The sequence below is a fragment of the Oxyura jamaicensis genome, chromosome 20, assembly GCF_011077185.1.
Source record: "Oxyura jamaicensis isolate SHBP4307 breed ruddy duck chromosome 20, BPBGC_Ojam_1.0, whole genome shotgun sequence".
Lineage (NCBI taxonomy): Eukaryota > Metazoa > Chordata > Aves > Anseriformes > Anatidae > Oxyura > Oxyura jamaicensis.
The window spans coordinates 15,502,218-15,517,799 of record NC_048912.1 but is presented as its reverse complement, the minus strand read 5'-3'; the positions used below and the strand labels follow the sequence as shown (position 1 = coordinate 15,517,799).

The window sequence follows — 15,582 nt, the reverse complement described above, 5'->3', positions numbered from 1 at the left end:
GTGTAGGCATTGCTGGGGCGCTGCAGCAGTGCCCCTGTGGGTGCTGAGCCCCTCCGTGCCTCCCAGGCAGCCAGGAGCAAGCCCTGGGGACCCCAGGCTGTGTCCTGGGAGCGGCCCTGAGGCTCTGGCAGCTGCTGCAGCTTCCCCGCCAGGGCTCCCATCACGGACAGGCTCAAAGCAGCGTCCCCCAGCCCGGGGCCGAGGGACCTGTGTTGTGCTGCGGCCCGGTGCAGAGCCCGCGGGGCAGCACTGGGGCTGTTGGGGAGCCTGGCACCCGCAGGGATGGGGTGGTGCTGCCCCGAAGCGCCCCAGCCAGGCCCCACGTGCGAGGCTTCCCCAGGCAGGGCCGAGCGGTGCCGGGACGCCTGCCGATGCTGAGGGACGTGGTGCTGGCTGCCCGCAAGGGGACGGGGCACATCGTGGGGTGCTGTGTGCGTGGTGGGGAGCAGGGCCTGGCGCTCAGCCCGGGGTGTCCGAGCAGCCCGCTGTCTGGCAGGCAGCCGGGGACCTGCGCTGCGGGGCCGGCATCCTCCCGTCCCGCCGTGTCTCCTCCCAGCTCCCCCACAAGGGGTGGCGGCTGGTGGGCTATATAAAGGCAGGGGAACCTCAGCCAGCTCAAAAGAAACTCCTGGAGCTACTAGTGTTCTCCCTCCCTCCCTCCCTTCACGTGATTCAGCTTCCCCACACCAGGGAAGCCGAGGACAAGTCATACTGTAAGTACCCAAACTGAGCCGGCATTGTGTCGGGGAGCCCCCCCCGGCCGTGCGTGGCCCTCGGGGAAGGATGGAGGCTCTGGACCCCGAGCAGGAGGGGGCCCGTCCTCCTCTCCCTTGCAGAGAACCAGGCAAAAACACTGTGGGGAAACCCTGGACGGTCCCCGCAGTCCTGCAGGCAGCTCTGCCTGTCGCTGCTGGACGGGGAGGCTCCAGCTCCAGCTCCCATCCCGTCCCAGCCCGGCACCCACGGGGCTGTGGGCGGCAGCATATCTCCGTGGGGGGGCGGCCGGGGTCTGCCCCGTGGCTGCTGGGGAGGCCCCACGGGACGGCTCCCTTCCCCGCTGTGCTGCCACACCACACACAGGGCTTGCGCCTCGCCCTGTGGTTTGGGAGCTGGGCAGGGTGGGACGCTGCTGGCACCGCAGGAGCCGGCTGGAGCACACCCTGGGGGGGGTGATCCCGAGGGCCCTCGGGGTCTGCCGGGGGCTTGTGTGCAGCACCCTGGGGAGGGGGCTGCCGGCCCACGGGGCACTCAGGCAGCGTCGGGATTTTGGGGTGCAGCAGAGCCCCCGGGGTGGTCCTAGGGTCCGGGCTGCCCCCATGCTGCTGACAGGGCATTCAGCAGCCGCGTCCCTCCCGGGGTGGTTGGATCCCCCTGGGTGTCCCACCAGGCTGGCGCGCGCTGCCCCCGTGCTCTGCCTCCAGGTGCGAGATGGCTGCCGGCAGCCGCCTCCTCCTGCTGCTGCTGCTGCCCTGCCTGGCCACGGCCTCGCGCAGCCCACCCGGCTGCAGGATCCGGATTACCTCCAAGGGGCTGGACCTGGGTAAGGGGCCGGCCGGGACCCTGCTCCTGGGGCCTGGGTAAGAGGCAGGTCGTGGCGCTGCCCCCGGGGCCCGGCCTGCGCCACCCTCCTGGGGGGCAGCGGGGATGGAGCCGAGGGCCGGCCGGGTGGGCGACGCTGCCGGAGCGCAGCGCAGCCTGCCTGAGGCCAGCCCGGGCTCGCTCTGCGTTGCAGTGAAGCAGGAGGGGCTGCGCTTCGTGGAGCAGGAGCTGGAGAACATCACGGTGTCAGACCTGCACGGGAAGGAGGGGCAGTTCCACTACAACATCAGCCAGTGAGTGCCGCCCTCGCCCCCCGCGCGGCGACCCCCGGCTCGGCCTCACCGTCCCCTCCCCGGCAGGGTGAAGGTGGTGGACCTGCAGCTGCCCTTCTCCGACCTGCACTTCCAGCCGCAGCAGCACCTCGCCTTCAACATCAACAACGCCTCCATCAGCCTGCGCTTCCGCCGCCAGCTGCTCTACTGGTTCTTGTGAGTTCCCCCCTCCTGCCTGCCAGGCGCCAGCCCACCCGGCCGCTGGGCCACTGCCCCAGGGGTGCCACGGGCGCCTTGCTGCTCTGGAGCTGCCCGCTCCTCCCGTCTGTTCCCCTTGCTTCCAGTTACGACATCGGGTCCATCAATGCTTCAGCCGATGGCGTCCACATCCACACAGTGCTGCAGCTGGCCAAGGATGAGGTCGGGCGCCTCAAGATCTCCAACATCACGTGCAATGCCTCCATTGCCAGAATGCACGCGGGCTTCTCTGGCACGCTCAGGTACACCCGACCCCGCCGTGGCAGCCGTGTCCCTCTGCCAGGCCAGCTCTGCCTGTGCCCAGCTCACCCTGTGCCTGCCCAGCGCGCCCAGGCCGTGCTCTCTTTGAGGCACAAGGGGTGGAGGGACAGGGCTGGGAGGCTGCTGCAGAGCTGTTCTGTCCTGCAGGAAGGTCTACGAGTTCCTGAGCACCTTCATTGTCACAGGGATGCGCTTCCTCGTCAGCCAGCAGGTAGGGCTGCGAGGGAGACGGGGCACGGAGGCGACGTGGGGTCCCCAGCCAGAGCAGGAGCCCTGGCCCCACTCCGTGATTCCCCTCACCCCAGCCACATCCCTTTCAGATCTGCCCGTCCCTGGAGCACGCCAGCCTGGTGCTGCTGAACTCCCTGCTGGACACGGTGCCAGGTGAGCGTTGTTCTGTGGGACAGGACTGAGCTGAGCACCGCGCTGCAGGGCGTCCTGCAGGCTTTGTCGTGACGGCACCTCTTCCTGGCAGTGAGGAACTACGTGGATGACCACATTGGGATCGACTACTCCCTGCTGCGGGATCCGTCCGTCTCCCCGGACACCCTTGACCTAGACTTCAAGGTGCACACCGCGTCCTGCCCTGCCTCCCCCTGCTTCCCTCGGAGCCGCCCCGCGCCAGCGCGCACACCGGGCAGCACACCGGGCAGCATGGCGCAGGGCAGGCTGCGCTATGGCTGCAGAAACATCTGCTGCTCGCGGCCCAGGGCATGTTCTTCTACCGTGCGAGGGAGAGCCAGGAACTGGAGAACCACGCGGTGGAGCCGGTGATCAAGGAGACCGAGCGCATGGTCTACGTCGCCTTCTCCGAGTACTTCTTCGACTCGGCCATGCACGCGTACTTCCAGGCGGGCGTGCTGGCCATAGAGCTCGAGGGGGAGAAGGTGAGCAGCGCGAGTCGGCCGCTGGGCAGGGGCTGGGGAAGGGGGAAGCACCCAGGGGGAGGCAGGAGGTGCTGCGTGCCGAGCTCAGGAGGTGCTACCCGAGGAGCAGCTCTGCTGGCAGCAGTAACGGCTCTTATCCAGAGGTTTCTCCTCCCTGCAGGTGCCCAAGGACCTGGAGGTTTTGCTGAGAGCCACCTTCTTTGGGACCATCTTCATGCTGGTGAGAGGAGCTTGCCCTGGGGTGGGCAAGGCCTGGGGGCCCCTGGGTGCGTGGGGACACGGCTGTGCCCTGGCTCACCCGCCGCCTCCCCAGAGCCCTGCCGTGGTGGATGCACCCCTGCGCCTGGTGCTTCAGGTGTCGGCTCCCCCCCGCTGCGTGATCAAACCCTCGGGCACCTCCGTCTCCGTCTCTGCCTTCCTCAACATCTCGCTGGTGCCCGCGGGCCGCCCTGCCGTGCAGCTCTCCAGCATGGCCATGGTGAGCACTGCGCCCCCAGCACAGCCCCCGGCACGCAGGGCAGGAGCGCTCCCCCCGGGAAGGCTGCAGCGTCCCAGAGCAAGGGGACAGCGGGGCCCAGGGTGCAGCAGGGCTCCCACGTGTCTCTTTCCCTAGGAAACGAAGCTGAGCGCCAAGGTGTTCCTGCAGGGGAAGGCGCTGCGCGTGCACCTGGACCTGCGGCGGTAGGGCCCGCGCTGGGGTCCCGTGGGGGCTGCAGGGCCGAGTCCCCTCTGCCCTGGCTCACGGCAGCTTTCCCTCCCGCAGGTTTCGCATCTACTCCAAGCAGTCAGCTCTGGAGTCGCTGGCGGTGAGCAGACCCGGTGCCAGCCTGGGGGGGTCCAACCTCCCTGGGCAGCCCCCAGCCACAGCAGCGGGGGGGAAGGGGGTGAAGCCCGGGACCCCCACTTCCAGCCCAGCCCTTGGGAAGCCCAGGGACAGCCTGCCCTGCCAGGCAGCTCCGCTCCCCCCCCGCCGGGTGCTCACCCTCCCTCCTGTCCCGCAGCTGTTCTCACTGCAGGCCCCACTGAAAACCCTGCTGCAGCTGACCATCATGCCCATCATTAATGGTAAGCGTCCCCTGCCTGCACGCAGCTGGACCGGGGCAGGGGCACTCTGCTTACTGCATCTCCTCCCCGCAGAGAGAACAAGGAAGGGGGTGCAGATCCCGCTGCCGGAAGGCATGGACTTCACCAAGGAGGTGGTCACCAACCACGCGGTGCGTGAGCACGATGGGGACAGCCCGGGCCCTGCAGCAGGCACCGGGACCCTGCCCAGCGCGGTGCAGGCACAGCCAGCCCCAGGCTGATACACCTTCCCTTCGCAGGGGTTCCTCACGGTGGGAGCTGATCTCCACTTCCAGAAGGGGCTGCGGGAAGTGATTGAGAAATACCATGCCATCCCCGCGACCCCCGCCGCCCCCACCTCACCGCCCGCAGCGCCCAGCGCAGATCCCCACCAGCTGTAGCCCCCCGCTCGCTCCTTCACCCCGGACAGAGGGCAGATCCCGGGCTGGACCCGTAGACTGTAGGTAGGAAGCAGCATCCCCAGCACCACTAGAACATCCCGCAGGGCATCTGTGCCCTGCTGGGTGGCAGCAAGGCGGAGACAGCTGCTCTGGGAACCCCTGCTGCACCCGTGTCATTACACTAATAAACCACTCAACGCCAACCCGCGCTGCCTCGTTGCTTGGAGGATGAGCCTGCTCCAGCCCGCACAGCTGCCAGCCCCTGGGGAGAGCGGAGGGACAGACAGCACTGCTCCCCCAGGCACCTGGGAGGCAACGCGGCTGAGAACAGGGGCAGAGGGGCTTGGAGCCACTGTGCATTCCCTGCTCCTGGGGAGGGCTTAGTTCTGGGAAGCCCCAGGGGGAGGAGGAGACACAGCCCCCAGGCCCCTGCAGCACTCACCTCTGCTGGATGCGAGGAGCAGAATGCCTGAGAGAGCCAAAGAACGCAAAGCAAAGGGTTGCAGAGAGGTGGGAGCAGCTGGTTAATGAGGAGCAGAACAACTTTGTTCAGAGAGTTTATTGTGAGGTCCCAAGAGCACTGCATGCCCCAGGCAGTGGGATTGTCTTCACTAAAAGCCACCTTCCTCTGAGGTCAGGGTGGGAGTGGTTTCAGGGGAGCCGAAAGCCCCCGCGGGGCAGCTCACAGCCCCCACCTGAACTGTGCTTAGGAGGGAGGAGCTGGCTCAGGGCCTGCCCAGGGCAATGTGCGTGCAGAGGCTACAGTGCAGAGGGGAAGTGGCAGGGGCTGCTCCCAGCCCAGAGGGAAGTAGTTGCCTCCACAGCCAGACAGGAGGAGAGACAGGAAGCCACAGTGAGGAGGCAGCTGCAGCACCCGGCAGGGAGGGAGCCCCAGGGACTCCTCTCCCCCCAGCCTGCAGGAAGCCACCTCCACGCCGTTCACCCCGGCTGCTGTCCTGCCAGGCTGAGCCGAGTCCCAGCAGCTGCAAGTGACTTGTTCTGTGGCACAGCCAAGCAGCAGCGAGGATGAGCCATGCAGGAGGCAGCCGGTGCGTGCAGGCGGCTGGAAGCACCACGCGCAGCTTGGCGGGCTCCTAGTAAGGCTCATTCTTAATGAAACGGCTGAACATGGTGAAGGCAGCGAGGGGCTGGTCCGTGGGCACCATGTGGCCGGCTCCCTGCAGAGAACAGGCAGTGGGGGTGGTCAGTGCCCCGCAGAGCCTCCGGCTGCCCCACAGCAGTGAGCGCTGCTCCCCCTGCCCCCCACTGCGTTCCTCAGCACCAATCTGCCCACACCACAGCCAGCGGCCCCGTGCCCCATCTCAGCACCCCCTCGCAGCTGTACCTTGATGGTGAGGAAGGCAATGTTGGTGAACTCTTTCACAAAGCCCCCGATTTGGTTCTCGCCTCCTTCGGTGTAGAGCCAGGGCCGGCGAGACACCTGCACCTGGGGCCGGAGGCAGCACTGTCAGCACCCAGCCGAGCCCTGGCTGCCCAGGGGGGCTCCCAGCCCTGCCCTGGGGGGGCTCCCAGCCCTGCCCTGGGGGGGCTCCCACTGCTGCACTGGTGCCCAGCTGACCTGGGCAGCCCAGAGCTCCCTGGGGCTGGTGACGAGGCCAGCCTAGACCCTGCTCTGCGCATTTACCTTCTGGCACAGGGAGTCCACAAACCACTCATCCCCGAGGAAGTTGCAGGCCATGTCGACATCCCCGTTGTACACCAGGATCCGGTATTTCTGCGGAGCAGAAGGAGCTGAGTGCTGCACAGGGCGGCGGCCCCAGGGCAGGCAGGAGGCCTGTCTGGGAGAGCTGCTCCCGGGGGCTGGGTGTGCTCCCCTGGCACGTACCATGGCTCCGAGCAGCTTCAGGTACTGCTCATTCATCTGCATGTAGAGGCGCTTGTAGCTGCGGTTCACCTCGAAGCTGGGGAAGAAGCATCAGCACCAGGCAGCTGCTCGCCCTGCTGGCCACATCCCTGCCCGCAGCTTGCTCACCTGCGCTCCTACTCACCTGCACACCTGCCACTCGGGGGCCTCAGGGGGGATGTGAAGAGCCTTCCTCACCTCCGGGGAGTTCAGATACTTGGTAGGGGCTGTGGAGTTGGTGCACGGCGGGTCCATCCGCACCTTCTTCCGGGCTACAGGCATCCGGAGCAGGTTCTGGGAGAGTCAGGAGAAGCCCTGCAGTGGCAGCACCTCCACGCTGCTCCCCAGGAGGGGCTGCTCTGCCCGCTCAGCCCCCGGGCAGCGTGGCTGGCGGGGCAGAGGGTGCTTGCAGCCCCGTGTCGCAGCGCCCAGGCTCACCTGCCGCCAGGAGAACCTCATCGGCATGCGGATGAAGGAGTTTCCCAGGTCGTGTGTGATGAGGTAGTCGCCCTCGTACCTGCGGGCAGACCAAGCACGGAGACAGGCTGAAAGCTCCGGAGGAACGAGGGCCTGGGGAACAGCCTGGGGCTGCCCAGGGAAGAGGAGACCCTGCCAGCAGGCAGAGGCAGCACGTCCCTGCCCAGCCCACGTGGCCCCCTGCACGCAGGGAGCCCCACATGCTGCAAGCTGGTGCCCAGGGACTCAGCTGCGCTGCTGCAGCCGCTCTCACCTCATGCTCCCAGGGACACCACCAGCACATGGGGCATAGAGATTGTAGATGTTGAGGCCGGACTCCTCCACAATCTGGATCATCTCCTCCATCTGCAACGAGCCACAAGAAGGCCTTGAGACTGAGCAGAATGCTTCAGGGACAGGAGCTGCTCACAAGCACCGGAGAGGGGCATGCGCCCAGGGCTCCGGCTCCCTCACCTTGAGCGTGCAGTTAAGGTTGGAGTTGTCGTGGAAGTTGCATTTCCCCTGGGAGCAGCAGAAGGCCTGCAAGTCCTTCCACAGCCTGTGGGGAGAGCCCAGAGGACCTGCAGTGAGCTGCCAGAGGTAACGCCGACACGAAGCCAGCAGCCACGGCCACACTGCAGGACCTCTGCCTGGTGGCTGCGCAGCTCAGCCCAGCGCCCTGGGGGCTGGCAGAGAGCCCCGAACAGACACAGCCCTCGGAACCGTGCAGGACGAGGGGCCACCTGCATGGACCAAGCACTTGTCCGAGGCAGGCCAGAGATTCCCCAGAAGGCAGGTGAGCCTGCCCTTGTGCCCCACACCGCTCATCCAGCCGGCCCTGCTGCACGCTGTGACCCCCTCCTGCTTGCCCAGGGACAGCGGAACCAGCGGCAGCGCTCCCCCAGCTCTTACTGGGTCCCCAGCAGGCCGTGGTAATAGGCGAAGTAAACCAGCGAGTTGTCGTTGATCTCATAGGAGGAGAGGCCGTTTCCCACAGCGATTCCCTGTGAAGCAAGAAGAAAACAGCTCTGCGGCGTCCCAGCTCCCCGCAGGGCAGCCACAGCGGCATCAGCGTCAGGCAGGAAGCAGCTGTGGCCCCAGATGCAGCCCTGTTTACTCCACAATGGGGAACAGGAAAGGTTGCGGGTGCCTGAGCGCTCCCCCAGTCCCACGCAGCAGGGACACATCCGCCAGCAGCCGCTGCCAGCACCCCGGAGGAGATGAAAGGCTGCAGGGCCAGGCCTGCCCCACGCCCCAGACCGGGCCCCACGATGCAGCCAGCTGAGCCCCCGCGAGGCCGTGCCGAGCCCTCTGCCCCCCCAGCCCCACGCGGAGCGGCGCTGCTCACCTTCAGGTTGAGGCTGGGGTCCTGCATCACCCACTCGGCCAGCGTGGGGATGTAAACCCCCCCGTAGCTCTCCCCCGTGAGGAAGAGGTCGTTCTTGGAGTACTCAGGGAAGAGCCGGAAGAACTCCTTCAGCGCCAAGTAATTGTTGTGAGCAACCTGCAGGCACAGGGAGTGAGCACAGCCAGCGGGGCAGCCCCCGGAGCGGGGCAGGCACGAGCCTGGGTACTCCCAGCAGCCAGGGTCACTTGCCTCAGTGTCATTCGTGGCATACTTCTTGTCCTCGGAGTACGAGAAGCCAACGCCAGCAGGGGACTCCAGGTAGAGCATGTTGGCGATCTGCAGGGACACCAGAGGAGCTGCAGAACGGGGGAAACCCTCCTGGCTCCCGGGGGAAGCCACTGAGGCAGAGGGCTACTGGCCTTCATCTACAGCAGTGTTTGTGTCTGCCACGCCAGTGCTGCACTGGAGGGCCACACTGCTGCCCCGCTCGGGAGCGGGCTTCAGAGCAGGGGGGTTGGGCAGAGGAGCCTGTGGGAGGCTCAGACCCACTGGAGGGCAGCGGGAGCTGGCTCAGAGCCCCTCGTGCCCCTGGCAGGGTGCAGCTGCCCAGGCAGGTGGGGCCACTCCCTGCCGGCACCCACACCCGTACCTTGTTCCAGGCGTAGTCGTTGTACTTCAGGCTGACCCCATCGGGCTGCACCTACGGAGGGAGAAGGCGGCAGCTGCCGGGCAGGGGGCATGGCAGGGCCAGCCCCAGCGGGCTGGCACGTGCCACGGAGCCCGCAAGCCCCCATCCGCGACCACTGACCAGGAAGGGGCCGTGCTCCTTCAGGAAGCCCTCCATGGAGCTGCAGCCAGGGCCGCCGTTCAGCCACAGCACCACGGGGCTGCCGCCGGGGTCGCTCTGCGCCTCCACGAACCTGCGGGAGGGGGCCGTGAGCACCCGCTGGGTGCCGGCACCAGCCCGGCCCCAGGGGGCTGTCGGGGGAGCCGGCACCGGCCCGGCCCGGGGGCAGCCCCCACGTACCAGTAGTGCAGGCGGGCGGCGGGCCCGACGCGGAGGTGCCCCGAGAAGTGGCGGAAGGCCGCCTGCTTGGGCAGCCCGGGCAGGAACTGCACCTCGTGGTCGGGCGGCGCGGCGACGGCCAGGCCCAGCGCCAGCAGCAGCGCGCACAGCACCGCCGGCCTCATCTGCGGGACAGCGGCAGCTGGGGGCAAGCCGCGGGGCCCGGGACGGCCCCGGAGCTGCTCCCGGTGCCGGTGACCCCCGGTCCCGCTCCCGCTGCCTCCCGCTCCCGCTGCCTCCCCCCCCCATCCCGGTGCCCCCCCGCTGACCCCGCTCCCGTTCCCGCAGCGGCTCCCGGCGGCGCAGCGCCGCGCGGCACGTGACAGCCGCCCATATGACCCCCGCCGGTCACGTGATCGGGGGCGGGGCTCCGTCGGGGGCGGGGCTCTCGGCGGCCAATCGGCGCGCCGCCCACGCGCCCGGCCCCGCCTACCCCACGCCGCGCGCCGGTCCCGAGCCCGCGGACATCCACCCACGGGCGGCACCCGCACGGCCCGGGGCGGCCCGGCCTGACGTGGGCCGACATGGCACGGACCGGCACGGCCCCGCCCGGCGTGGCACGGCCCCGGCCTGCCCGCACGGCACGGCATCGCCCGGTCCCCGCATGGCAGCCCCACGCGTGGGCCCCGCGCCGCGGGACCGAGCCCAAAGCGCCCCGTGCCGGGCCCAAACCTCACCGCCCCGGGACCTCCGCCAGAGCGCCCCGGGCGGCGGCGGGGCCGTCCGGCCGTGCCCCGGGACACGCGGGCACGGGGGCGGTGGAGCACGAGTGGGGGGGGGACCCCCCGGGGGACCCCCCCGGCCCCGGCCCCGGCCCCGCCGTGCCCCGCCGCCCCCGCCGCCGCCGAGCACTAGGACCCCCCGTCCCCGGCCGGCAGCAGCTGCCCGCAGCTGCCCGGGCCGGGTAAAAATAGCGGCGGGGCCATGGCGGAGGCGGCGGCCCCGGGGCGCCCCGGCGCCCGCTTCCACCGCGTGCACGGCGCCAACGTCCGGCTGGACGCCGCGGGCACCCGCGCCACACGCGTGGAGAGCTTCGCCAACGGGCTCTGCTTCAGCCAGGAGCCGCTGGCGCCCGGGGAGATCTTCCTGGTGGAGATCGAGGAGAAGGAGCCGGGCTGGTGCGGGCACCTGCGCGTGGGGCTGACGGCCCGCGACCCGCAGAGCCTGCCCGCGGTGCCCGAGTACTCGCTGCCCGACCTGGTCAGCCTGGGCGACTCCTGGGTCTTCGCCATCACCCGCAGCCACAACCGCGTGCCCCTGGACGTTGAGGAGCCGCCGGCGGCGCCGCGGGCGCAGGGTCTGCTCTGGGCGCCCGAGCTGCTGATCGAGCAGGTGCGGATCCCCCGCGACAAGCTGGTGGGGCGCAGCCGGCCCGGGCGCTACAGCCACGTCCTGGACGAGCTGTACCGGACCAATGTGCTGCCCCCCACCGCCCGGCGCAGCCGCATCGGCGTGCTGTACGCCCCGCGGCCCGACGGCACCGCCGACATGCACATCGTCATCAACGGCGAGGACATGGGGCCCAGCGCCCGGGGCCTGCCCGCCGCCCGCCCGCTCTACGCCGTGGTCGACGTCTTCGCCTCCACCAAGAGCGTCCGGGTGATCCAGGTGGAATACGGCTGTGGGTATCTGCCCCCGCGGGCACAGAAATGGGGGGGGGGGGTGACCCCTCGGCCTCACGGGCAGTGTCTGAGTGGGACACGGGGCATGGGGCACACGGGAGCACCTTGGGGGGCCCGCAGAGCACAGGTGGGACCCCCCAGTACCACTCGTGGGCAGCTCGTGTGGGCTCTGCCGCACCGTGCTGGGGCTGTGGGAGCAGCTCCCCCACGCGTGGGCACGGAGCAGCACTGGGGCAGAGCCAGCCTGGGGGTCCCATCCTGTCCCACGGGCACGAGGCAGCTGGGGCCGGGGTTGTGCTGCTGTGGCACGCGAGCGGCGGGCTGACAGCCCGCGATGCCGCCCGCACTTGGGCAATATCCGGGCCCTCCCGGTGGCTGCCAGCGAAGGCATCCCAGGCAGGGTGGGGAAGGGAAGCCCAGCGCTGTCACTGGCTCCTGCGAGCACTCAGGTGCTAATTAGCACCACGCTGGAAAAATCGGCACGTGCTTGGGATTATGTGAGACGTGAGCCAGCTCCTGGCTGGGCCACCCTCACGCTGCCTACCACCTCTGTTTTATATAACTGGGAGATAGTTAGCTATCTGCATCACCAGTGCAAGGCCAGAGACAGCTCCGTGAGACACCAGCCCCGGGGCAGACCGCCTCCCGTGCGCGGGCACCCACCGCCTCTCCCACTGGCCCAAAGTTCAGCCACTGCTATCCCAAGGCTGAGACCCGGGGTTCTCCCGCCCGCTGCTTCCCGCTGCCTGAGCCAGGCGGAGACACAACGTGCCCGGCCGTGTGGGCTCCCTGCCCCGGCCGCGCTGGGGGTGACTGGCACCCAGCTCGCTGCCGGAGGCTGCCGAGCTGCTGCGAGAGCCCCGGCCCGCAGCTGGGGCACAGCCCGGCTCCCTGCCCTCCACAGATTGCAGCAGCTGCTCTTGCTGCAACACTTCCTTTGGGTAACAAATCAGTTCGGGGGCAGACAGTGAAGTGAAACCCGGCCGGAGCGCAGCACTGCGCGGGGTCAGGGACAAAGGAGAGGGCACGGAGCGGCCGGGGCCCAGGGCGGCTGCTGCTTCTCACCGAGCACTCAGGGCGCCGCAGCGCTGGCACGCAGAGATAAGCGCTGCAGACGTCCCAGAGCAGCCCAAGGCCAGGAGCCGGCGTGGTGTGCTCGCAGAGCTCTGCTTTGCCTGCTGCTGTCTCGAGGCCCTGGCGGCCATGTGAGAGCGTGGGCAGCGTGATGCCGTGGGCAGCGTGACGCCGTGGGCAGCGTGATGCCGTGGGCTGCGCTCCTGCCGTTGGGGGAGCCGTGACCCGCAGGCAGCGAGCCAGCTCCGGCTGTGTCGGCGAGCGGCCGGCCGCCCCGCACCCACACTGCCGCGAGCTCACAGAAGAGGAGCGGCGTGTCACAGGGCAGGGCAGGGGCTGGCTGGGCTCCGCGGGACGGCAGGCGTCCCAACAGCATCATGTGAGCTGTCCCTGCGGTCAGATTGCCAGAGAAGTGGATCACGCAGTCTGGCAGGCGTGCAGGCCACCGAGGGGATAGGGATGAAAGGAAAACACCGCGTGGGCATGCGAGCCTCGGGGGAACCACGTGGCAGCCCGGAGAGAAAACAAACGCCAAACAGCCACAGTCTGCAGCAATTAGGGGCAGAACTGCGGAGCTCTTGAGCTCTGCCCCCGGCTGGGGCACCCGGCACAGCCTAAAGCCCTGCACGGCGAAGCTCTGCGGGTGAGAGCTGCCCTGCGGCACGCAAACTCCCCAAATGCTGCCCAAAACCACGGGGCCAGCAGGGAGCACCCCCCCCCCTCAGCACGCTGCAGCCCCAGCCCCTCCAGCTGCCTCTTTGTGCTCTCTCCCCAGTGCCCTCGCTGCAGACGCTGTGCCGGCTGGTCATCCAGAAGCACATTGTGCACCGCCTGGCCATCGACGGCCTGGACCTGCCCCCGCCGCTGAAGCACTTCTGCAAACACGAGTGAGGTGCCCGCACCCCGCGGGGGCCTTCCCCCCCTCGCCGGGTACGGCTGGGCTCACGGGCGCTCGGGGGGCACCGCGGGGCTGAGTGAGCAATAAACGCCTCCAGCCACGGCCCGAGCAGTGCTGCTGCGGGGGGCAACCGGGAGGGAGCGGGGTTGCAGCCGCCCCCGCCGCTGCCCGGCAAGAGCCTGCAGCGCGGACGGGGCTGCCCGGGTTGGCGCGAGCGCTGCCGGCACGCGGCCCCCAGGAGCTGCCACAGGGCGTCCTGCCCAGCCTCACGTGGAGGTAAATTACAGCCGGGCCCTGTCCCGGCCACGCAGTTTCGCTCTTGGGAAAGATGTTTACGGTGAGAACGGGATGACTTATTTCCTGTGCTCCCTGGGCAGGGGTGGGAGGGTCGGGCGCTGCAGCCCGCGCACCACGTGCAGGGAGCAGCCCCAGCGCTGGCTGCCCCTCGGGCGCACGCCGCGGCCGTGCAGCTGATCACGGCGGGAGGTCCGGCGCCCCGCTGCGTCCCCGGCCGCTCTGGGGGGAGCCCAGGGCCCGAACCCCCTCCGAGCCTGCACCACGGGCTCTGGCTGCAGGCCTGCCCAAACCTTTCAGGCCGCTCCCGACTGCAGCTGGCGCTGCCTGGCCAGGGGTCGCAGGGGAAGGCCTGCGCAGAGCCGCACGGAGGGGATGCGCCGTGCCAGGAAGGGAGGGCGGCAGGCAGGCAGAGGCTCCCTGGCTCTTCCTCGGCACGGCTGGAGGAGTGGAAACGCAGCTGTAAGCTTAGAGAAAGGTGTTTTAGGAAACACCGTGCTATGTTTAGACAGCCAGATTTGATATTATCAGATACTGTTACAAAACCTCGGCTGGGAGGAAATCCCCGGCCACACAGCACTTCTACCCGGCCAGCTCCGAAGCCGAGGTGGTAACGGAGCACTGCTCGTGGGGAGCTGGTGTGAGAGCCCCGCAGCGCGGTGCCGCTGCTCCCCGCCGGCACACAGACCCCCACGGCCGTGGGACGCTGTCTGCTGGGCCCGGCAGCCTCGGGACGGCTGCGCCGGGGCTGCGGGCTGCCGGCGGGGGGAACCGAGCTCACCCAGCGGCAGGGCCGCTGCCTCGGGCTGGGCACAGCCACGCGTGCTCTTTTCGGTGTTTTTTCTCCCCTACCCACACGTTCAAAGCTCTGCGCCTCGCCGTGGCTTTGTTTGCACGGCTGTGACCCCCAGCGGCTCCCCGCCTGCTTCCACCCCGCGTGGAGGCGGCCGTGGGCGGGAGGGCGGGTTCCATCTCCGGAGGAATTAAGAGCAGCTGCCACGGCCAGACAAACAACTTCCCCGCCCGGGCAGCGCTGCCAGCGGCACACATTGCCACCCGCAGGATCTGCTGCTCCCCAGCACACGGGCTCACACCTAACTAGAGGGCAATGAAATTAAAACGAGAGATGAAATTAAACGAGAGGCAGGAGGAGGTGTCAGAAACCCATCTGGAGCGAGGCCTGGCTGCCCTGCTGGCAGGGGAGGGGTGGCCGCAGGGACACAGCAGCTCCCAGGTGACCAGAGGCCGTTTTTTTGGCTTTGTTGCACAACACATCGCAGCTGGATGCTGGAGGACCTGCAGGCACTGGCCACAGATCACACAACTTCATCACGTGCTATTATACCATCACCTCCTACCCCACGCCACCCTGGGCTCGCTGCCAGCCGCGTTTCCTGCTGTCAGGTCAGCAGCTCCTTTCCCGTTACGGTCCGGACAGGGCCTCGTGGCCCAGCTCCTCAGCTCCCCCACGCAAGAGGCAACGCTCGGTCATCTGATGGAGCAGGCGAGGAGCTGGCTGATCTCTGCCGTGATAAGGACACGGACAGGGGCTCTGCAGAGACTCATCCCCGGAGGTCCCCGGGAGGCTGTCGGCATTGCCCTGCCCGGCCTGGCCGACATCACGTCCCTCGTGCCGCCACCTGCCCAGCACCTCTGGCTGCGGGGCCTTTCTGCCTGAGTTCAGCCCAGCCAGGACGTGCTGTGCTGGCAGGGCAGCTGCAACCCTGGCTGAAGTGTCCCCTGCAGCAGCCTCTGGGATCCGCCCCGAGGGCATCCTGGAGGAGCTGTCTGCTGGCAGCGTCCTCGCTGGTGCCCGTGGGCCGGGCGGGTGACTGAGGCTCAGCACGGCAGCAGGCTCCGTGCGAGTACCTCAGACCGCCTGGCGAGCTCTTCAGCCCCTCGGTTCACCCCCTCGTCGCTGCGCCCTCCAGGTGCTCCGCAGCCTCCGGTTCAGCTGCAGCCGAAGGGCCCGGGGAGCACCGAGTGCTCACGGACCCGCTCTGGAGGAGCCCCGGGGAGGTGCAGGCCGGCCCCAGGGCCACGGCGAGCTGAAAGGGGCGGGCTGTGGCCAACACCGGGGGCACGGCTGGCGGCGGGCAGTGCTGCTGGGCTGGGGGGGGCAGCCTGGGGCTGTGTGTGGCTGTGCAGGGCCGTGTGTGGCCCTGTGGGGCCGTGTGTGGCCCTGTATCGCCCTGTATCGCCGTGTATCGCCGTGTATCGCCGTGTATTGCCCTGTATCGCCCTGTATCGCCCTGTATCGCCGTGTATCGCCCTGTATCG

The 15,582-nt window shown here is 68.8% G+C and overlaps 4 protein-coding genes across 5 annotated transcripts in view; 2 read left to right on the top strand and 2 right to left on the bottom strand.

Moving 5' to 3' along the window:
- PCIF1 (PDX1 C-terminal inhibiting factor 1) overlaps nucleotides 1-15,582 on the bottom strand; it is a 27,854-nt gene that overhangs the window by 11,589 nt on the left and 683 nt on the right. The window lies entirely within an intron of this gene.
- On the top strand, nucleotides 452-4,883 carry PLTP (phospholipid transfer protein). Of its 2 annotated transcripts, XM_035343786.1 has the most exons (16): nucleotides 452-713; nucleotides 1,422-1,540; nucleotides 1,733-1,832; nucleotides 1,899-2,027; nucleotides 2,156-2,311; nucleotides 2,478-2,541; nucleotides 2,651-2,714; nucleotides 2,806-2,897; nucleotides 3,041-3,217; nucleotides 3,378-3,437; nucleotides 3,531-3,695; nucleotides 3,831-3,898; nucleotides 3,981-4,023; nucleotides 4,219-4,282; nucleotides 4,355-4,431; nucleotides 4,540-4,883. In XM_035343786.1, the coding sequence occupies exons 2-16, from the start codon at nucleotides 1,429-1,431 to the stop codon at nucleotides 4,678-4,680; spliced, it is 1,512 nt and encodes a 503-aa protein (XP_035199677.1). In that variant the 5' UTR covers nucleotides 452-713; nucleotides 1,422-1,428; the 3' UTR covers nucleotides 4,681-4,883. The 2 variants fall into 2 exon arrangements, with proteins under 2 accessions (XP_035199677.1, XP_035199678.1); XM_035343787.1 differs by lacking the exon at nucleotides 452-713 and having other exon boundaries at nucleotides 1,403-1,540.
- On the bottom strand, nucleotides 5,225-9,787 carry CTSA (cathepsin A). Its single transcript, XM_035343788.1, has 15 exons — nucleotides 9,684-9,787; nucleotides 9,376-9,539; nucleotides 9,157-9,268; nucleotides 8,998-9,048; nucleotides 8,598-8,684; nucleotides 8,349-8,504; nucleotides 7,913-8,004; nucleotides 7,475-7,559; nucleotides 7,275-7,366; nucleotides 6,983-7,061; nucleotides 6,690-6,838; nucleotides 6,527-6,602; nucleotides 6,326-6,415; nucleotides 6,026-6,127; nucleotides 5,225-5,858 (listed from the first exon to the last, which is right to left on the bottom strand). The coding sequence occupies exons 2-15, from the start codon at nucleotides 9,537-9,539 to the stop codon at nucleotides 5,775-5,777; spliced, it is 1,419 nt and encodes a 472-aa protein (XP_035199679.1). The 5' UTR covers nucleotides 9,684-9,787; the 3' UTR covers nucleotides 5,225-5,774.
- On the top strand, nucleotides 10,305-13,108 carry NEURL2 (neuralized E3 ubiquitin protein ligase 2). Its single transcript, XM_035343806.1, has 2 exons — nucleotides 10,305-11,035; nucleotides 12,886-13,108. Exons 1-2 carry the CDS (start codon nucleotides 10,339-10,341, stop codon nucleotides 12,999-13,001), a joined length of 813 nt encoding a protein of 270 aa, XP_035199697.1. The 5' UTR covers nucleotides 10,305-10,338; the 3' UTR covers nucleotides 13,002-13,108.